The following is a 22288-nucleotide window of genomic DNA, read 5'->3' on the forward strand; positions in this document are numbered from 1 at the left end:
CCTTGTGTTCCTAATTCCCTAATTTGATCATTTGTTGTCTAACCTAAAATTAAGCATTAGGAACCCATTAAGCATAGAAGAACAATTTAAACAACCAAGCATGTATCTAATCCCTGTTGTCGAATGTCCATACATACTCTTCCTATTCATAGTTCAATTCGAATTAAAGCATGGTGTCTACTCTTAATTCAAACCAAGATAGCTAACATGCAAGCCTAAATGGTGATCAATCATTCAAACTAGCATATTAACTTATAAGCATAATGAATAAGGACAAAAACCATAATTGAAACTTGGAAACTTATCAAACTTGAATACTTAAGAAAGAATGTACATTACAAGAAAAATAAATTACAACTAAGAAAACATTAAAGAGAGACTAAGAGAACTTTGAGGAAGAAAGGAGAAGTGTTTGGGAAAAGTGTTTGAGGACATGGAGGCTTTTTGGAGAAGAAAGTAGAAGTAGAGAGTTGTTTGAGAAAGTGTTTGGAGAACATGGAGAATGTTTGTGAACTTGGAGACTTTGGGAACTTAGGGAGTGGAGAGAAAGGTGTTTGTGAAGTGTTTGAGACATGGAGACTTTTGGAAGAGAAGGGAAATGTGTTTGGGAAATTTGGAGAAGGGAGGAGAAGTGTTTGGAGAACTTTAGAGATGGGAGAAGTGTTTGAGAGATTTGGAGAAGAAAATTTAGTAGAATGATCTTATTACAACAATTGAGAACTACAAAGGAAACTAAGAGAATTTGAGGGAGAGAAGGGAAGGGAGCTCTAGAGAAGTGTTTGAGAGCTCCCCCCCTTGGGGTGTGTTTACAAGCTTGGGAAACCTCACTATATATAGGCCTAAGGAAGCTGAAAATCTGAATAAGTATGGCTAATGCATACAACACTTTGTTTTATAAAATCTGAAATGGTTGATGCACTTCACTAATGCATACAACACTTCCATTATAAAATCTGAAATGGTTGATGCACTTCACTAATAAATCCCACCAGCAGCCCTAGCTCATCTTCATGTCACCATGACCAAGCTTCCAACCAGAAATAATAGCTCATCCTGAGGTCAGCATGACCAGCAACTTCAAGGGCTTACGAATTGGGCTTCCCTTAAGCAAATTAAGACTTTAAGCACTCAAACTTGAAGTTCAGAATGTCTTCTTTCCAGCCATATATCATTTGGGTCAATCCAAGGTCGGAGGAGGAAGTTAAGGCCAAAACAAATTGCTAACTCATTTTGCGCGCTGATAAAATCCATCCTGAGCATGGCTCTGTGTTTGCTAGGTAACAGACTCCACAATTATCCAATGAGGCTGAATTTCGGATATGTTATAGTATACACCCATTGGAACAACTTTCATGAAGAATGTGGCCTCATCTGAGCTATGTAGGTTGCTGAAACAAAGCTTGCAATATGACCTACGAAACTGGGCTGGCAGGGGACTGTAGCCAAAATTGAGTTTGTCTTTAAGCTCTTCATCCATTCATCCAAATTAGGCCCTAACATGCATGGATTGCATCATTTACTATCCAAAGCCCTCATTATTACCTAAAGCTCAATGAACTGAAAGATAAACACAAAAAGGATTAAAAGCACAAGTTTAACTCAAAAACATAACCAAATCATAAGCTAGAAGGGTACAAAATGATATACAATTATGAACCGATCAAATACCCCCAAACCTAGATTTTGCTAGTCCTCGAGCAAAACAAAAGGAAAACAAAGATAAAAACAAACAAGAAGTTAACTAGACCACTTTCGTAGGTAACTCGATTGCATTGAGCATATGCAACAAGCCTTTAAACCTCTAGGCATCCCTAGTAGGAGGAGTTGTGTCTCCTGAGGGTTTAACAGATACGATACCCACAAACGTTTTACTGACTCTGTAAAACAAGGTAATTAGAAAACTTAAAAGATTGTTAGTCCGTAAGCAAAATAAAAAACAAAAACAAAAATAATTACAAAAACAAAACAAAAATAAAAATAAAAATAAATAAATAAAAACTCAAAACAATCTTTCCGAACATTTTATGAAGATAAATGACTCATGCACATGACTCAAAAGTTTAAAAGCTCAATTTTAGACATTATTTACAAGGCGGCAAAGTTCAAAACATAACATGTTCAAAGTGTATTAGTGTGATAGCCAAATGCAACAAATTCCCCAATCTTAGTTTTCACACAATTTCAAAAATCATACCAAGCACAAATGCTACTTCAAATCTCACCGAAGTTGTCCTCTCACAAATGAATCACTCAGAAGAGGGCTACAATGCAACACTCAATTATAAACATGAGATTAGAGTTAAATCATAAGGGACTTAACTCAAAATAGGAAAATGAAGAACTTGCATTAATATGATCTCAAGAAGGATGCCAAACACTTAAAAATAGAAAAATGGATGCAATTCAACCACATGACATTTAAGATCAATTTAGGTCTTTAGTATAGGTTGTAATGGGGCCAAGGGTGTAAGGTGAGTAAGAAATGAAAGGTATGGATAATACAAAGTCCAAGGAACTCGCAATGTAAGAGCATAAAACAATTGTTTACAAGACTTCGAATCATCACGATTAGATTTTTTTTTCTTTTACATGATCAAAACTCCTTATACCTTCATTTACATTGATTCAAACTCCTTTCCAAACACCAAATTATTTTGAAGGCCCAAAAATGAATTTTCAAACAACCGCCACTTAATCACAACTTTCTCTTTTCTTTCACCAATTGTGTGATTTTTTTTTTTTTTTTTTTTTTTTTGGATGTAATATCCCTTCCCAAACTTAGCCTGAAAAACACATCCGAATTAGAGCTCATGAATTCCTTAGAAAGGTAAATATTTGTTTTTCGGGCTAAGGTGAGGAAATATAATTGGTAAAATGAAAGAAAAGGTTTACATGTAGGCTCAAAATGGTAAACAATGGAAAATCATGCTTAAGCATGCATAAGGTTAGCTTGAAAGGCACAAACGATCCAAAGAAGGCCTTAATATCACTTCTTAAAATGTCATGAAGTCAAATTGCATAAGAATGAATGACTTTTAAGTGATCAACCAAATCAATGAATAATGAGATCAAACAACAACTTTGATGACAAGAAAATAAGAGTATGTGTATAACACTCATGAAATGAAGCACAAGGCTCAAAAGCTCACATTATATGGTTATATAAGTCTAATTTATGCTTGATACAATTATTTGGGTCATGCAAATCCTTTAATTGGAAAATTATGAAACAAATGGCAAGTGCAAAGAAGGTTTCGAACATGTCATGCTAGAACGATGCCAAATTAATTAATTAATTAATTTTTTTTTTTACAATAAAAATTTACAAGGAAAATAAATAATAAATAAAATTCAATTTTCATTTAAGTCATGCAAACATTTATCACAATCTCATCAAATGTGTTCGGAAAGTGAATAAAATCAAAATCAAAATCAAAATCAAAATAAAAGCAAGACTTAACAAAATAAAATAATAAAAAAAACAAGCAAATAAAAAAATAAAAAAATAAATTAAGGAAAAACCAAATTTACATGCTAAACTCCAATACCCCCAAACCTAGAAATGAACATTGTCCTCAATGTTTAAAATTTAGGCACAAGCAATGTCAAACATAACAATTGAAGGTATTAAAGCAAATAAATAAATAAATAAAACAAAAAACAAAAATAAAATAAAATAAAATAATTACAAAATAAAAAATTACAAAACAAACAAACAAATAAAAAGAAATGAAACAGTAAAACAGTCGAAACAAAAAGCCCTAAACAGACAGTCTTACGCAAACCAAAACCCAAACAATTAAAAGCCCAACCCAAAAGAAAGTTAACCCACCTTGAAACCTAAACAACGGTGAAAACCCGACCCACAATAAAATCCGAAGCCCAGACGTTTATTTTTTATTTTTTATTTTTATTTTTTTTAATTTAAAAAAAAATGTGCATTGGGAGTGCAAAGAGTGTGATTTCTGAAAGGGAAGAGCGTGGTCCCTGATGCCTTGGTTCCTGGGGAGTCACGGGTGAAAGGGGTGAGGGACGTGTCGGCGTGCAGAGGCAGCAGTCACATCCCCCAAGCCAGAATTATTGGCTTCTTGGGTGAAGCGGGACGACTTTTTCACTAGAAGGTGGTGAAAGGTGAAAATGCAATTAAGGGGGTTGGGAAACGGGTGCGGCGACATATAGAGATAAGCGGTAAGGGCCGCACAGAACTCAGAACCGCAGCGGCTAGGGTTTAGCAGACTAAGTCTATAAAAGGTAAAAAGAAAGGGTAAAAAAAACACAAACTCAGAAACACACAAAAGAGAAAAGAAAGAAAGAAGAAAAGAGAGTGAGAAATCAAATGGCCTCTAACTATCCATTTTCGTTGGATCTCAACCTAGCTCCACCGACTCAGACACGAGGCCAAGCAGCGGCACCAGTATGGATGCCCTACTTTGCTTCCGCACGGGGGCCTGTGACAGTAACTGACTCAATACTCCTGGACAACGATGTTGCCATTGGAGTGGCTAGAAATTTAGTGACTCCTAAAGATATACGTGTTCTGGGGACAAGGGATGACAACCGGGTCGTGAGCGATGCCCTGGCACTGAGCGTGCAGAGTACGGCAACAGTCGCAAGTTTGGGTCATCGCCTACTTGCGAAGTCCCATGAGGTAGAGGTGCTGAAAGGTCAGTTGGCGGCGGAGCGAAGTATGGTTGAGGAGTGTCAGACTGCTATAAAAAGCTTGAAAAGGGAGAGGTCAAGGATAGTGGAGGTGAATCGACACCAGCTAGAAGTATTGCGGGACGAGAATAAAAACCTATCAAAAATGGTAGAGTTGTACTCTCGCTACATGCGAAAACAGCTGGAGGACCTAGACCGATCGGGTAAACGCAAACAAGCAGATCGCGAGAGTAGTTACGCTCAAGCTAAGATTGCGATCTTTGGGAGCTCAAGTGATGAGCCCCAAGAAGCTGTGCGTGAAGCCCCGGAAGAGGACAGCCAGAGGGCCAAACTCAAAGCTCCAATGGTCGAGACACCAAGCACCGAGAAGAAATGATTTCCTACTGCATTATTGTTGTTTTTATTTTATTTTGTTGTTTTTGTATTTTCGTTATTTTGTTTCGGAAATAAAAGAGTAAGGTTGCAGAAAGAAAAAGAAAAAGAAAACACACTTCCCAACTAAAATAAAACAAAGACGACAAACGGAAAAGAAAACACATTTCCCTAACTAAAATAAACTAAAGATGATAGCCGAAAGGGAAAAGCAAAAACACAAAGCTCTAGAAAATGAAAGTAACGGGCAAAAACATTAAACACCAGAAAACACGGAGGAAAAAAAAAGAAAAGTAAAGTAAAGGTGCTCCCCCTTGAAGCGATTAGGTCGAGCATGCCCGGGAAATCCGAAATGGTGTTGGCTCTCTCTCATCAGCATATGTCTATTTAAACCACACCTCTGCAAGCGGATGATACCCAGCATTTCTTCCTGCAAACTCAAGGAAAAACATCAAAAAATTCAGAAGCAAAACAAATGGCATCCTCATGCACTCACCTTGATGATCTCAACCTTGAGCTCTCACTTGCACCACCGAATGCCCAAACAAGGGCTCCTCCAAACACTGTCTTTCCAAACTCTTCATATCATCACGGCACGGCCTCAAACTTTGCTGAGGCAATACCGAACTTTTCTGAGGCACTGTCGAACAAAGCAGTGCTGCTAGGAGGCATGATTAGCAGCAAGCTCACTCCGACAGATCATCTGCATGTGGCACAGAGGTCTGATAAGGCAGCGGTAGAGGAGTCCCACAATTTAACTGTGCTCCACGCGGTCTCCGCTACCAATTTGGGCATGCGATTACTGGCGAGGACAAGGGAGTGTGCCGCGATGAGCGAGGAAATAGTTTCCTTGAAGGCTATGGTGGCGGACTTGCAGAAGCGGCTCTACTGTGCCAATCAGCACGTGGAAGCACTGCAGAGAAAAAATGAGGACCATGTGGAGTTGCTGCAGATTCTACAAGTGCGAGAAAATAGAGGCAAGCCATGATGATGATGGAGATGAAGAAGATGAAGAAGATGATGATGAAGATGATGATGATGTTGTTATTTTGTTATTTTGTTTTTTTGTTTTTGTTTTTTTTGTTTTTTTGTTTTTTTTGTTTTTATGCAATGTTTGAATTGAAATAAAGTTTGTTTTTAACACTCAGAGAAAAAAAACTAACTAACTAACCATACCACGTAAATAAATACATAAACTAACTTAACAAAACAAAAACAAAGACTTAACAGAAAAGAAAACAAAGAAAATAAAAAATAAAAAATAAAAAATAAATAAAAAAAAACTTAATTTAAAAACACACGAATATACAAGCAACTCATGGATGACCAGTTAAGGGCCTCAGAAAACACAGCCAGGGGATCCGGGAAGGTTGGAGGGGTCACAATGGTCCCGCTTAAAACCCAAACTTCTTAGACACCGAAGGTGTCGCCTATAGAACTCCTAGACACTGTATTGACGGAAGTGCTCACTGGAGTTACCATAAGTCAGCTCATATGAAAAATCTTTTTAAAATTTTTAAGATAAGAAACAAAAACAAATTAAGATAAAATGGAACAACAAACCATAAACGAAAATGAACTAAGTACTCTAAACAAATTCAAACAAACAACATAAATTGTTGTACTAAAAGAAACAAACCAATAAACCAAAGAAAAACACAAACAGCACTTTCTATCACCCGTTTATCACCATTTGGACAGATTCGTTTCTATGTTTTTCAGCTTCGACCTCTGTTCAGTTTTTAGGCTATAACTTTCCAACCGTAAGTCCAAATTTTACGTTCTTTATATGGTTGGATTCAGCACAGAAAAACAAAGAACTCAACGCGGACCAAAAGGTAAAAACAATGACGGAAAGAAACATAATTCAAAGAAGAGAAAGGATTGAAATGCTCCCCCTTGAAGCGATTAGGTCGAATGTGATGCACTTGGAGGTCGCGACTTCTCCCATTGCTCCACACTTCCCATTCTTATGATTGAGGTTGCCATCTCTCTCCATTTTTATTAAGCTATCATAAATTGCTAAAACAAACACACAAACTTGAAATGGAATTAAAAGGGTTAAGAAATAAAAACTAAAATGAAAAGGAAAATCAACACACATCCAATTCCATGCTTCAAAGCAACAAGCACCAATGGGTTGTGTAAGCTGGGACTTAAACCCAGTTCTCTTGCTTGTTGGGCAATTGTCCTTTTCTGTTGGACTACAAACACAACTTGTCCATTAACGTCATTAACTTTAAAACTTGAAATTGTCTAGAAAAACATGAAAATGAAAAATAAAAATAAAACAAGTAGGGAAAAGAAATAGAACCAAACTATGTTGCCAATCCCCGGCAACGGCGCCAAAAACTTGTTGTGTGGATTTCAGCTGCACCAAAATGGATTCAGTTGCATCCTCAACTTGTGATACTCGCAAGTGCACGAGCCGTTTGGTAGTATAGCATATGTAAGTGCGAGGTCGATCCCACGAGGATTGGTGATTGAATGATCCAATTCATTTTCCCTACACAAAACAGAAATGAAAAAGAAAGGAAATAAATAAAACAAGGAAGAAAGAAAATAACTAACTCAAGTAGCTAAGTTCCCAAGTTCAATTAGATTAATGGATTGATTCTAGCTAAAGTATGATTAAGCCATGGTGTGTGGTCATAACCTTGTGTTCCTAATTCCCTAATTTGATCATTTGTTGTCTAACCTAAAATTAAGCATTAGGAACCCATTAAGCATAGAAGAACAATTTAAACAACCAAGCATGTATCTAATCCCTGTTGTCGAATGTCCATACATACTCTTCCTATTCATAGTTCAATTCGAATTAAAGCATGGTGTCTACTCTTAATTCAAACCAAGATAGCTAACATGCAAGCCTAAATGGTGATCAATCATTCAAACTAGCATATTAACTTATAAGCATAATGAATAAGGACAAAAACCATAATTGAAACTTGGAAACTTATCAAACTTGAATACTTAAGAAAGAATGTACATTACAAGAAAAATAAATTACAACTAAGAAAACATTAAAGAGAGACTAAGAGAACTTTGAGGAAGAAAGGAGAAGTGTTTGGGAAAAGTGTTTGAGGACATGGAGGCTTTTTGGAGAAGAAAGTAGAAGTAGAGAGTTGTTTGAGAAAGTGTTTGGAGAACATGGAGAATGTTTGTGAACTTGGAGACTTTGGGAACTTAGGGAGTGGAGAGAAAGGTGTTTGTGAAGTGTTTGAGACATGGAGACTTTTGGAAGAGAAGGGAAATGTGTTTGGGAAATTTGGAGAAGGGAGGAGAAGTGTTTGGAGAACTTTAGAGATGGGAGAAGTGTTTGAGAGATTTGGAGAAGAAAATTTAGTAGAATGATCTTATTACAACAATTGAGAACTACAAAGGAAACTAAGAGAATTTGAGGGAGAGAAGGGAAGGGAGCTCTAGAGAAGTGTTTGAGAGCTCCCCCCCTTGGGGTGTGTTTACAAGCTTGGGAAACCTCACTATATATAGGCCTAAGGAAGCTGAAAATCTGAATAAGTATGGCTAATGCATACAACACTTTGTTTTATAAAATCTGAAATGGTTGATGCACTTCACTAATGCATACAACACTTCCATTATAAAATCTGAAATGGTTGATGCACTTCACTAATAAATCCCACCAGCAGCCCTAGCTCATCTTCATGTCACCATGACCAAGCTTCCAACCAGAAATAATAGCTCATCCTGAGGTCAGCATGACCAGCAACTTCAAGGGCTTACGAATTGGGCTTCCCTTAAGCAAATTAAGACTTTAAGCACTCAAACTTGAAGTTCAGAATGTCTTCTTTCCAGCCATATATCATTTGGGTCAATCCAAGGTCGGAGGAGGAAGTTAAGGCCAAAACAAATTGCTAACTCATTTTGCGCGCTGATAAAATCCATCCTGAGCATGGCTCTGTGTTTGCTAGGTAACAGACTCCACAATTATCCAATGAGGCTGAATTTCGGATATGTTATAGTATACACCCATTGGAACAACTTTCATGAAGAATGTGGCCTCATCTGAGCTATGTAGGTTGCTGAAACAAAGCTTGCAATATGACCTACGAAACTGGGCTGGCAGGGGACTGTAGCCAAAATTGAGTTTGTCTTTAAGCTCTTCATCCATTCATCCAAATTAGGCCCTAACATGCATGGATTGCATCATTTACTATCCAAAGCCCTCATTATTACCTAAAGCTCAATGAACTGAAAGATAAACACAAAAAGGATTAAAAGCACAAGTTTAACTCAAAAACATAACCAAATCATAAGCTAGAAGGGTACAAAATGATATACAATTATGAACCGATCATTCGTCGCGCAAAACAGTAAAGTGTCTAAACGGTGCGTTTTCGATTAAAATTTTCGCGCAAAACTGAAAATATTAACTTTGCGCTACGAAATAAACTCCCATCGTCGCGCAACGTCGTTGCAGTAGCGGCAATTGAACCGCCAAAAATTTCACCACCTTACGCGACGGGGACAAAATTTTCCGTCGCGTAAACATCATACCCTAAACCCTAAACCCTAAACCCTAAACCCTGAACCCTGAACTCTGAACCCTGATCACATAAAACCCTAAACGACATCATCCCATTGCACGACGAATAAAGTTGTGTTCGTCGCATCTACATGTTTTGCGCGACGACAGTTACCCGTCGCGCAATTTCTTCTATAAAATTTGAAACAAATTGTTTTCATAGCATACACATTCTACGAAACTAGTTTCAACGATCCAACCGTCAAACGTATTTGCTTATACTTAGAGATCGTATACACCAAAAATGGGGAAAAAAAAACGTGTAGAGATCAAGTAACGGGACAAAAGTTTTCGACGGTTATAATGGAAAAATCACGATTTAACGGTCAATTTTACTCTGATTTCGATAATTTTTTACGGATACAATCCTTCACCCAACTTGAATTCAATGACAGTATTTGATCTTCATTTCAAATTATTTACACTAGTGGATATCACAAAATCTTATGTTCTACTTAACAAGTTTATATATAAACTTTTAATAGTTAGTGACTATACTGTGTGAATCATATACGCATTATAGATAACTTTTTTCATCGATCCAACCGTCACACTTGTTTGTTTCTACTTAGAGATCGTATACGCCGAAAATCGAAAAAAAAAAGGTATGTAGATTGCGTAACGGGACAAAAGTTTTCAACGGTTATAAAGGAAAAATCACGATTTAACGGTCAATTTTACCCCGATTTCGAAGATTTTTTACGGATACACTCCTTCACCCTATATGTATCCAATGACAGAGTTTGATCTTCATTTCAAATTATTTATACTAGTGAATACTGAGTTAAAATTCCTAAGTGTCATGTATAGAAATATTTTTTTAAAAATTAAAGTGGTTTACGCGACGAAGTGAAATATTTCGCCTGTAAATAGTTTGCACGACAATGATTTTTCGTCGCGCAAACATTTTTGTGTCGAGTTATTCGTCATGTCGTCGCGCAAAGATCAGTTTTAAATTTTTTCCTGACACTTGTGTTTTTTTGGGAAAATTAACCTTGCGAGACGAAACATATCGTCGCGCAAGGGTTACTATAACGACGCTGGTGTTGTCCGTCGTGCAAAAGACACTTCGAAACTATTCCCGGACACTTGTAAATTTTTTTGGACAATTATTCTTGCGAGACGGAGATAATCGTCGCGCAAATGGGTTTGGGCGACGCTATTAGATGTTTTCGTCGTGCAAAATTTTGTTTTATTTTAAAAAAATTAAATTGATATTTAGTGTAAATATTTGTTGATACTATATTCGTATTTACTATATATGCAAAAGATGATCACAACTTGTTTTAGGGGACGTGATAAAGCATATATTTATATGGTTTGGATATCATATATTTATATGATAAAGCATATAATTGTCATAGAAAACTTTATATTTTTTCATACTATATTTGTATTTTGTTATACCTTTATTCATTTGTCTTTTTACAAAACTCTATGCAAATATATGACGTTAATTAGGAAAAGTTACTGACACAAAGAGAAAACATGTACATTTCATTAAATTACAAATAAATTACATTATTCATCAGATGAACATGTACATTTCGTTAAATTACAAATAAATTACATTATTCATCAGATGAACTATAATAACCTTCGTTATCATCACTATCATGACTATCCGTCTCCCAATCCTCTTCCTCCTCCTCTTCCTCCGCCTCCTCCATAAGTACATCATCGTCGTTGTCGTCCCCCATGGTTGGATCGTATCGCGGAAGATCACCGAGGTCAATTGTAATTGACTGAATCGGTATTTCTCTTGAAGACACTCCGTCAATCTGAAATGGTTCTTGAACAACATTTGTATCGAAAAGTGTATGTGCATCATTTTCCATGGAAGAGTCTAAACGTTGGTCAACGACGTCGACGTCGTTGTCCGATGGGTCTAGTTCTGGTATATCATACACGTTCCTCTGATCCATATGCTGAACCACTTTCCAATCGTTCCCCGCTTTAGGGTCATTTAGATACACAACTTGTTTTGCCATGTTTGCCAAAATGTAAGGGTCGTCATCATACCAAGTTCTGCTCATGTTCACAGATAGTAACCCATGATCGATTTTAATACTTCCCTGCCTATTTGGGTTCGTATCAAACCATCGACACTTAAACATGATCACTTGGTACCGGTCTTTGTAAAGCAATTGCACGACAGTTGTGAGTTTGCCATAGAAATCAATGTCTGTACTTTCCCCTCCACCTGGAACATGGACACCGCTGTTTTGCGTACACAACTTGTCATCTCGTGCATGACCTAAAAACTTGACGCCGTTAACATGGCAACCTGAGAACAATTCTGCTCGGAGTGGGCCGAATGCCAAGTTATATAACTCTTCACTGTAAGTGGGGGAATTCTCTGATTTCAACTTATTCACCTAATATTATAAAAAAAAACCGAAATAGGTTAGTTTGGAAAAATGTAATAGCACAATATATATATGAATTAGAAAACACTTATAACTTACATATTCCAAAAACCATTGTGGAAACAATTCACGGTGTTTCTTGGAATACAAATGTGATGGATGTTCTCGCTTCATCATCTCTTCATGTTCATCTAAGTATGCCAATATCTCATCACAATTGTTCAATACGAACCAATGAGCTACCTCCATGTCATTTCTGGAAAACGATTCTCCTCGTACAGGATCTCCAAAGGGTCGTGCGCTTTGGGCAAAAACAGAAAGTTGCTCATTTCTCAGACCTCCGTCATTATTGCGCTGAGGTCGATTGAAAGCCGTGTCCACATCCTTTAAATACATTCCACAGAAAGTAAGCGCCTCATATTGAACCCAAGCCTCTACAATTGATCCTTCGGGCTTCGCTCTGTTGCGTACGCTTTTTTTCAGCTCTCCGAGTAGCCTGCCAAAATAAACCGAAATTAGCAAGTAGTAAGCATGAGATAATGATGCATACACAAATGATGATGATTATATACCTTTCTATTGGATACATCCAGCGATAGTTGACTGGACCAGCAAGCAATGCCTCTTCTGGCAAGTGAACCATCACGTGAATCATACTCGTGAAGAAAGCCGGAGGGAATATCATCTCAAACTTGCATAAGACTTGGACAATGTCTTGGCGCAACTGATCAATGTCTGTCTTTCGCAACGTTTTTGCCGTCAGTTGGGAAAAAAATCTGGACAACAATATGATTGGCTTGACTACATCTTCCGGCAATAGGTGTCGAATCCCCACAGGAAGTAAGCGTTGCATAAACACATGACAGTCGTGACTCTTGAGTCCAGTAAATTTACCCCCGTCAACCCTCACGCAACGTGCGATATTAGAAGCATACCCATCAGGAAACTTTACAGACGATACGAACTGTAGAAACTCTTTGTTGTCATTCGGTTTCATGGAAAAAAATGCAAGATCCCGTATAGCTTTATCACTGCCCCTTTTCAGCCATAAACCCTTTCGTATGCCCATTCTTTCCAAATCAAGACGCGCTTTCGGAGTGTCCTTTGTCTTGCCCTTGATATCTAGAATCGTTCCCATCAATGTGTCAAACACATTTTTCTCAACATGCATAACGTCGAGATTGTGCCTCAATTTTAGTTTCGACCAATATGGGAGCTCAAAAAACATAGACTTGTGCGTCCAGTTCATATGTGTAGCAGGTCTGGTCCGACTAACTGTTTTCCCAAACGGAGCAAAATCCAAATGGTTAAGCTGTTCTAAGATCTGATCACCGGACCATTCTCTAGGTTTTGCGCGACGCTCTTTGTTCCCGTCGAACTCTATATCCTTCTCCCGCCACTCGTGGTCCCATGGCAACCATCTTCGATGCCCAAGGTAACACACTTTTCCAGCGTGCCAACCGGAAGTTACATCTTCCTTGCATACAGGGCATGCCATATAACCCTTTGTGCTCCACCCCGAAACCATTGCATATGCGGGAAAATCATTCACAGTCCACATAACTGCCGCCCGCAAAGTGAACATCTTCTTAGTAGATTTATCGTACGTGCGCACCCCGTTTGTCCATAAATCTTTGAGCTCATCAACCAACGGCCTTAAGTACACATCGATTGACCTGCCAGGATCCTCAGTTATCAAAACAGTCATCATCATGTACTCTTTTCTCATGCATTTCCAAGGGGGCAAATTATATGGAAATACGAAAATCGGCCAAGTGCTGTGGTGTTGGTTTAGAACCCCGTACGGATTGAAACCGTCAGTCGCAAGTCCCAACCTCACATTTCGGGGATCAGCAGCAAACTCGGGGAACATTCGATCGAAATCTTTCCATGCCTCCCCATCTGCAGGATGCCGCATCACATCGTCGTCTACCCGTTTTTCCTTATGCCATCTCATGTCTGTGGCAGTATGCGTCGACATATACAATCGCTGCAACCTTGGTTTCAGGGGCAGATAACGCATGACTTTTTGTGGAATCTTACTCATTCTATTCTGAGATGTCTGTTTGAACCTCGATTCATTGCATATAGGGCATGTATCCAACGTTTCATACTCTTTATAGAATAACATGCAATTATTTTTGCAAGCGTGGATCTTTTCATAACCCAATCCAAGACCACTCAACATCTTCTGTGCCTGTCTGTGATCTTTCGGCAAACAATTGTCTGTTGGAAGCATTTTCTTGAAAACCCCCAAAAAGTAATCGAAACACAAGTTCGACATACGATACTTTATTTTCCCGTGCATTAGCTCCACAATCGCCGTCAGAACGGAAAAGCGCTCGCACCCCGGGTATAACTCCTGGTTGGCATTTCTTAACAGGTTTTCATACTGTTCGAACTCTGCACTGTCCATTGGTGTAGGCACATCATCTTCTCCTTCCTGAGTGCTGCTGGTCGATGCAAATGGAAAAGCATCATGTATAATATCCCTGACTTGTTCATTAGGATCCACAATAGGTTCAACATTGTCCATTCTTGTGGCCCCTGAAGACGAAGCGATGTCTACTTGTTCCCCGTGATGGTTCCAAGTTCTGTATGTCTCAATCATTCCATTTCTTACTAAATGAAATCGAACATGTTCAATTGTCTCCCACAACATGTTGTTACACCTCCTGCAAGGACACCGGATTCTAGTTGCACCTGGGTTGTGTGTCCGTGCAAAGTCAATAAAATCCTCGATTCCATCCAAGTATTCGCCTGCGCACCTATCCGGGTTTTGTATCCACCTCCTGCTCATCTTTCCTGGAACTACAATCACAATACAACAATCATGTTGTATTCGTACAAAATCTTTCCTTATGCCTCCGGTAAGGGCCCTATCCCATTCGGAAATGCATAGCCATGTCATGTAATTTACAGCTACATGAGATTAGATTTCGACGTGGATAAATTTCGGCAGCATCTCGGTACAGTTCTTGAGGTGTACCGTAGATATAAAATACCTACGTACCACCCGAAGAACGTACCGAGACGACACCGAAATCTCCACAATCGAAACCTAATCATGTAGCTGTAAACTACGGGACATGACTATGCATTTCCAAACTGTCCAAAATATGGGACAATTGAAGAATTAATTGGACCGTAGTCGTGGTTTACCCACCCATGCGCGGTCCAACTAACCTCGAACGGGAACTAAGCTTTATAAAAAAAAAAATGTACAAAGTTAATTTCAATTAACTTTGTACATTAACGTACATTCATAATTTAACATCATATTATAAACATAATTTCATAAATCAATATAAATATAATGTTATACATTTTATATTATAAAACAACGAAAATACCTTCTAAATCGTTCTCCTCCAATCGCTAATCACATATAATATTCCTATATACAAAGAAATTAATGGTGTTAGTATGAATTTACAGTAAAATTTTTACACTAACGATAAAAAATGCATACCTAATGACCGTATCAGAGGCAGAAGTAGCTCAACTCATAAACGAAATGAAAATGACGAATTTTGTGTGCCGAAACCTCTTGAGAAAGATGCAGCAACAGCAGAGGCAAACTGCAATTTTTTCTGCAGTTTGCCTCTGCCATGGACGTGCTAAGCTTAGTATAGACGACGAGTTTGCGCGACGGATACCTCTGTCGTCGCGCAAGATTCTTCCGTTTTGCGCGACGAATAATTAGTTCAACATATGTCGCGCAAACCACGTCACCGTCGCGCAAAGGTTATTTCCCAGTCGCGCAAGGTACTGTCGACATCGATTTTTTGCGCGACGATGTAGTTCTATCCGTCGCACAATAATTCGTCGCACAAACAACGTGCGACGAAATGTTTGTCGCGCAATCCTCTGTCGCGCAATTTTTTGGCGCGAAATGCTATCGACAGTAGTCCGTTCTTCGCGCCTTTTTTTTTCGCGACGAAAGTTTTTACTTGTCGCGCAAAATACCTTAGCGCGACGAGAAATACTGTCGCGCAAAATTCACCGCCAAATAAATTTTTCCGCGCGTTTTCCCAGCTACTTTATGCGACGCTCTTTGTTTTCGTCGCGCAAACAGTAATTTGCGCGACGATTAATTTTGTCGTACAATTTTGCGCTACGATTTATGTTACCCGTCGCGCAAAATATCTATGTGGGACGATTTATTCTCCGTCGCGCAAAAAACCGTCGCGCAAGGGCTAAAATGTAGTAGTGTGTTTACTCTTCAATTTTGATGTCACTGTGCAGCAGCGTGATCTAAAGGGCAATGCATGTAAGTTAGCCAGCTGCCCACCCTTGAGGCAAAGGCCTCTTATTCGATTAAATCAATTCCCATCCTTGGAAGTTGCTGTTGTTCATATATTTATAGTGTTAAATGTCTTGAAATTAACTCAACAACTTGAGATAAATTTCGTACAAAATGGAAATCACTTGTTACTTGAGGAGGATTGTGATTCTGCAACTCACCCGTGTGCTGATCGTTACAGCAAAGTGGATGGAGTTGAGAAGTTTTGGGTCTCTACGCCAATGATAAGCCCTTTAATAAGCACAGTCCAACCGGACCACGCACAGAAATAAGAATTTCTGTATGTATTATTCTTTCCCCTCCTCTCTATCTCTAGGCTAATACCCTTTTCAAATTAAGTACCAAATTAATGTTTCTTGTAGTAAATATAGTATATGGAACGTTGTGTTTACGGCCCACAAATGTCTTCGAGTTTATGATGCAAGAAACACTTGTGTGAGGCCATTCTTTTCACGCGACAGTGACATTATTAAATTAATGACAGAACAGTTCAGTTAAAAAATGACATGTTTCCACAAAATAAAAACTTTTCATTAAATTTGAAAATATGACATTTTTGAGTGTATTTAAGTGTAGAATGTTATCTCCAAATGTGTCTGAAACAAAATACTGTCATTGATATTCACAATTCCTAAAAAGTTGCATCTCTTTTTTTCCTAGGGGCATGGTTACACTTCTGGAGTTCGGCAATTTGAAGGCCATTTTTTTGTGCCCCAGCGTAGTTCGGGCGTTACAATAATGCAGATCTTTGGTGCAGCCCATCAAGCTACAACCCTACAATTAAGGCTGTACGATGGGGACTTGAAGTACTACCCACACAATGTGGTGGCTGTAAATATCTATAATAAATGGTTCAGACTGAATGTGATTCACAGTGTTGGTGCAAGGAAGGTGACGATTTTTATTGACGGAGAAAAAAAGTTAGTTATAAAAGATCACGGTCGAGCTAGCTTCTACTTCAAATATGGAGTTTATGCAGCCCCATCTGGTTCATCTCACTACATGCAATCAAGGTGGAAGGGGATCAAGCTTTTCAAAAAGTTATGGTGAAGGGCCCTAGGGCTGGCTAATTAACGATGATAACACATTAAAATGAAGGAAATCGTTGACAATACATTGTGAAAATGAAGGAAAATATTTTAAGAGGTGAATAGCGCGTGATTAATAAAAATCTTTTTACCAACAGTTAATAGAATAAAATTCAGGGGTGTATAGAGACTAGTTAATAGAAACCCAACAAATGGAGTAATTTACTTCTCACAATCATTAATAGAAACACCAAGAAAACAAAACAACTAACTATAGTTTATATTGTTGGAATGTTCAAACGCCTAAGTCCCAGTCTTCCCCACCTCCCAGTTTCCTCGAAACCAAACTCATCAGCGTCAACTCACTCCTTCGCTTTCACCACCATGCGGTGGCCGCCGAGGTCCGGCGGCCTTGGAATCGCCGCCATCGCCTATGTGGTAGTCGACTACATCCGCCACTTGTCGCCTGCGTGGCACGGCCGTCTTCAGCCAGTGCTCTTGTCCGGATTCGCTCTCATTGCCGTCAGTCGCGTCCCCTTCTACAAGCACTGGTCCTCTGAGTTTCGCTCCGTCTTTCCCTTTATTGGTTCTATGCTCTTTATGCTCTTAGCTCTTCTCTTTGAAGCTCTCTGCGTTCGATTTGTCACCGCTGCCCTCGGCCTTGATTGGAACAGGTATTTCTGCTTTTTCTCTTGATTCTCTTTTTGGGTCTGTTTTGATCTGCATTGTTTCCTCATTGAGCTTAGAATAAAGCTACCCAGATGATGAATCTGTTAGAATTTGGAGTTTTGTACTTTCTTCTGGGTTTTATTTGCTTAAATATTATGTGGGTCGAGTTTGATTTGTGTTGTTTCTCTTGCCATTTCGATTGATGCTCGTAATCTCTGAATTATCCAATCAATTAGGTCAATTTCATGTTAGGATTAGTGCCAGCATTTTAAGGATCTGATCATACACTTTTCGAATGTTGTTGGATCAGAGATGCCAAATTTAGAATTAATACTCAGATGATGATTAAAGATATCAAATGAAATGTTCATTAATGATATTATTTATTAATAATTGTTCTAAAGGAACTGCCTTTTTCCTTTTGTTTCTTTGGCTTACAAGGAAGGAGATTTGAACTTAGTTTCTACCCATTAATACCCATCCTATTGCAATGTCCTTCCAGTGCCACTTGTTGTGATAGAGCGCATGGACAAAGCAACTGGGTTTTACGAGTTACAATAGCAATTGTGGTTCAATTTTGGTCTGGGAAAATTTGTTCCCTTCTTCAGTTGGTGAACCCATTGCTTCAGAGTTACTTTGTTGACTACCATTTACAGCCCTTGGCATGTAGCACATTGCATCTATTAGGGATAAAAAATGAGTACTAATATTCCGCCTTATATTGCCAAAAACAAACATGTTGCCCATCCACTCCATGCTCCAAGAGAAACATTAAAAATAAAAACATTTCCGATGCTTCTATAGATTCCTGGTTCCACCCTTGCATGTTAGTCTATACAGTATTTTCATATATTTAAGGTAAGATTTTTTCATTTGAGTCTTCTAAACCTTTTTCCAGGAATGTTTTTGGCTATTATCATGAAAATGCAATGTCATAAATCTTTTAATGAATAAGTATTAGATCATATAATAAAGATTGGTCATGTTGGATAAGCTATTGCATAAATTATTTCATGTGGTTCCATAAACAGTAGCCAGAAAGTATATGATTCGAGGGTCCGAGGTGTACTAAAGTATTGATAAAATATAAGTACTAAATAAAATTTTGATAAAAACACACAAATGATAATGATACAATTCTGTTAAAACTTCAAATACATCAAGTATTTCTTTAAACTTTTCCCAAATATGTTAGAAAAATGAACAAGAGACTAAATAGCTAGAGATACAAATTACATAATAATAATTTGTCTTCCAGATAAAGAAACTTGGATTTACCTATAGTAGAAAAACTATCAAATTGCTTAACCTATTGAAACATGTTTCATCCCTCATAGTATTCGTACGTTGAGGAAGAAGTGAAATTTTCCAGGCCCGAGCTGCTCCATGGCCATTCAGTCAGGCTAAAGCTTGCTAGGCCAGTTGATTGTAGGCCAAATGCTGACTCTGACAAAGTCAGCAATATTCAGAGAAAGAAAAAGCCAAATGTTGCAGGAGGCTAGGGTTACTAAGGCCATACCTTCCTATAATGAGAAATTAATAGATGAGATTGGCGTACCACAGCAACATATATAGTATACAATCTCTTTTTGAAATTTTTATAACTTATGCATAGCTCGGCACCTCCTTCCTTTCATCCTTTAAATTTTCCACAGAAGATTTGTTCCAATTGAATGTCCCTGGTAAAAGTATTTGTGGTGTCATCCCTCTGTTTCTTTTTCGGCATTGTTGTTTGGGTTCTGCTGCACAGTTTCTATTTGGTTCTTGTTACTGTAAAATTGCTATTGGGGGGCTTGTTGGTCCTCTTTACATCCTTCTGGAAGTTATCAAGTTTGTTGCTGTTCACAGCACCATTGGAACACCTTCATCAGCTGCCCCTGCAAGCTTCCATCCTGTACCTGTTCAATTTGTACACGCAAGCATCAATTTCCATTTCATTTACTCCAGTCCTTTAGTCCTTCCCATAAATCATCTTCCAAAGCTTCTTTAAGGACTCAGACAAATGAAAATCATGGTTTCTTGCATAAATATCAAGTTCTTAAATAAGCAATTTTGCTTCTCTCACACATTCGCTAGTCATCTGGAAGGTCTGATATGGTTCTGTCCGTAAAGTGGCTTAATGATGAAATTATGGAGGTGCTTTGTTATGGTTATGCATGTTCGCTCCATGCCTGTTAGCGCTTATTTGGCTGTAAAACTGTGTGCTTCAATATAAATGCATATTCCAGCATGAAAGTTAGACGACCACTGGACCACAAAAGCTTTAACTGTTAGGGAATGGGTCACAGTGTAATGTAATATAAACCAAACAAAAAGAATTTGAAAAACACAGAAAAAGATCATGCTGATATTTTTTATAGTCAATTTTGCAAAGATAAGTAACATTTTTCATTTGCTCTCTTTTAAATAAAGGCCCTGTGCATTGTGTGATAATTTGAGATTGATATGTGGGGTTTATCAGATGATTTATGATTTCTGCTTTCTTATATTTCATAGCATCTTTTCGTAGACGATACTGTTTCATTGCTCATGAAATTAGCCATAATTTTTAGATAAGTATTTAACAAGAGGGAAGAATAATTGGCTTTTTTAATGTTTGGCACTTCAGTCATACATCTCCTCTTCCCGACACTGGCCAGTGGTTGCTTTTGGCGCTGAATGAGAAGCTTCCTCATCCATTAGTTGAAATATTGAGAGCCCGTATTATTGGACTGCACCATTTCCTCATGTTGTTTGTGATGTTGGCTTTTTCCGTTCTGTTTGACTCTGTGAAAGCTCCTGGCCTTGGACTAGGTGCACGCTATATGTTCACCATGGCTATTGGCCGCCTTCTTCGTGCCATAACTTTTGTATCAACAGTTCTGCCATCAGCCCGGCCTTGGTGTGCTACTGCTCGTTTCGATGTCCCTTTATATCCTCATCGCTGGGCTCAGAAATATTATGTTCCTTATGCTTCAGATGCTAATGCTATTCGTGAGTTGTTACGACAGGATATAGCTTTTGGTAAGTACTCAATAGGTTCCTTTTCTTCTTGATCCGAACCCCCTGGATTTCATTTTCTTGATTGCAACTGTACGACCAAAAGACCATTTACTATCTGACCCTCTGACCCAAGTTTGGTATGAGCTGGGCATGAGTTATAAATTCAGAAGTCTTTTCCCAATTCTCACACAAGGATAGGGTCCTTCATGGTCCCCATGTGAGAGTTCAGGAAAAAAAGAGTTGTGTTGTACAGCATTTTCCTATACAGTATTCCTCTAATGCCGCTCCCTTTTCTACCGCAAATACGTTCACCTTTTAGGATCAGGTGGCAGTATATGTTACAACATGTTTCATTTGTTTCCTGCAGCTGATACTGGAAAATTACTTGGGGACTTCCGGCCGGATTGGGGTCCAATGAGCTTCCTAATAGATTTCTTGCGACCCAGTGAATCGGATGGACCATGGTATAATTTACTGAAGAATGCAGGAGGCGGCTGCAATGACCTCATGTACAGTGGGCACATGCTAGTTGCTGTGTTGACAGCTATGGCTTGGACGGTACTACCTATTATGTGTTTTGAAATTTGTGGCCATTGCCACTTGATGTCTAAGATGCAACCTACTTGTGCTGTTGATTGTTGATTTCTATAAATCTGATCAAATGTTGCAGGAAGCTTATGGTGGTTTTAGCTCAGTTCTCATATGGTCACTTGTCGGGCATGCTGCACAGAGAGAAATACGGGAACGTCACCATTATAGCGTAGATTGTGTTGTGGCCATTTATGTGGGAATCCTGCTATGGAAGATGACAGGTTTTTTGTGGCCATCCAAGGATGCATCCAGAGATAGGAGGATCACAATGCTTGAGAAGATTCAAAGTCGACTCACCCAGGCTGCTAAGGACTACGACATAGATGAAGTGAGAGAGCTTCTCAGAGGGGTTGAGTTGGGAAGTCAAGAGAGCCTGAGTAATAAAGGGCCAAGCACGGGTATGTGGATATTTGCTTGTGCTATCATAATCACTGCAATCGTCATTGTTGTTCTCGCCTTGACATTGACAACCGATGGATAATTTTCTGCTCATGATTTCCTTCCATGATTTTAGGGGGTTAGAGCTTGTAGTTCCTTGTATTGTAAAATTTTGTGAAGAATTGTTCGTGTTGTAGCAGGTTAAGGTTTTCTCAAGATATATAGAGAGAATCTTTAGAAATCAAAGGCATAAAGCTAGTGAGTGGATCCAAAAGTAATTAATTCGGACTCTCTACTTAATTTTTCACACTGATATGTTGTTGGTCAGAACTACATCTTAGGCTTTTATTTCATTCTCTTGTTAATATGAATAACTATGAAATGGAGG

At 38.5% G+C, this 22288-nt stretch overlaps 2 protein-coding genes and 1 pseudogene across 2 annotated transcripts; 2 read left to right on the forward strand and 1 right to left on the reverse strand.

Moving 5' to 3' along the window:
• Nucleotides 1–11030: 11030 nt before the first annotated feature.
• LOC148291162 (uncharacterized) lies at nt 11031–13879 on the reverse strand. The gene is made up of 4 exons (XM_088245697.1): nt 12519–13879; nt 12046–12442; nt 11175–11955; nt 11031–11047 (listed from the first exon to the last, which is right to left on the reverse strand). The coding sequence occupies exons 1-4, from the start codon at nt 13862–13864 to the stop codon at nt 11031–11033; spliced, it is 2541 nt and encodes an 846-aa protein (XP_088101823.1). The 5' UTR covers nt 13865–13879.
• Nucleotides 13880–15469: 1590 nt separating this feature from the next.
• On the forward strand, nt 15470–17302 carry LOC110762135 (citrate-binding protein-like; annotated as a pseudogene).
• Nucleotides 17303–17530: 228 nt separating this feature from the next.
• Nucleotides 17531–22213, forward strand: LOC110762130 (Sphingomyelin synthetase family protein). Its single transcript, XM_021964734.2, has 4 exons — nt 17531–17954; nt 20558–20952; nt 21299–21489; nt 21602–22213. Exons 1-4 carry the CDS (start codon nt 17572–17574, stop codon nt 22001–22003), a joined length of 1371 nt encoding a protein of 456 aa, XP_021820426.2. The 5' UTR covers nt 17531–17571; the 3' UTR covers nt 22004–22213.
• Nucleotides 22214–22288: the final 75 nt, after the last annotated feature.

The sequence above is a fragment of the Prunus avium genome, chromosome 8, assembly GCF_965620075.1.
Source record: "Prunus avium chromosome 8, drPruAviu1.hap1.1, whole genome shotgun sequence".
Taxonomy (NCBI): domain Eukaryota; kingdom Viridiplantae; phylum Streptophyta; class Magnoliopsida; order Rosales; family Rosaceae; genus Prunus; species Prunus avium.

What these genes read in the sequence shown, in the direction of transcription:
- LOC148291162 (XM_088245697.1), bottom strand. Translation starts at nt 13,864, where the DNA reads ATGCGGCATCCTGCAGATGGGGAGGCATGGAAAGATTTCGATCGAATG. An exon ending in TGGATGTATCCAATAGAAAG is followed by an intron (nt 12,443 to 12,518) that starts GTATATAATCAT and finishes TTATTTTGGCAG; the next exon opens with GCTACTCGGAGAGCTGAAAA. An exon ending in CACAATGGTTTTTGGAATAT is followed by an intron (nt 11,956 to 12,045) that starts GTAAGTTATAAG and finishes TTATAATATTAG; the next exon opens with GTGAATAAGTTGAAATCAGA.
- LOC110762130 (XM_021964734.2), top strand. Translation starts at nt 17,572, where the DNA reads ATGTTCAAACGCCTAAGTCCCAGTCTTCCCCACCTCCCAGTTTCCTCG. An exon ending in CTCGGCCTTGATTGGAACAG is followed by an intron (nt 17,955 to 20,557) that starts GTATTTCTGCTT and finishes TTGGCACTTCAG; the next exon opens with TCATACATCTCCTCTTCCCG. An exon ending in TGACAGCTATGGCTTGGACG is followed by an intron (nt 21,490 to 21,601) that starts GTACTACCTATT and finishes CAAATGTTGCAG; the next exon opens with GAAGCTTATGGTGGTTTTAG.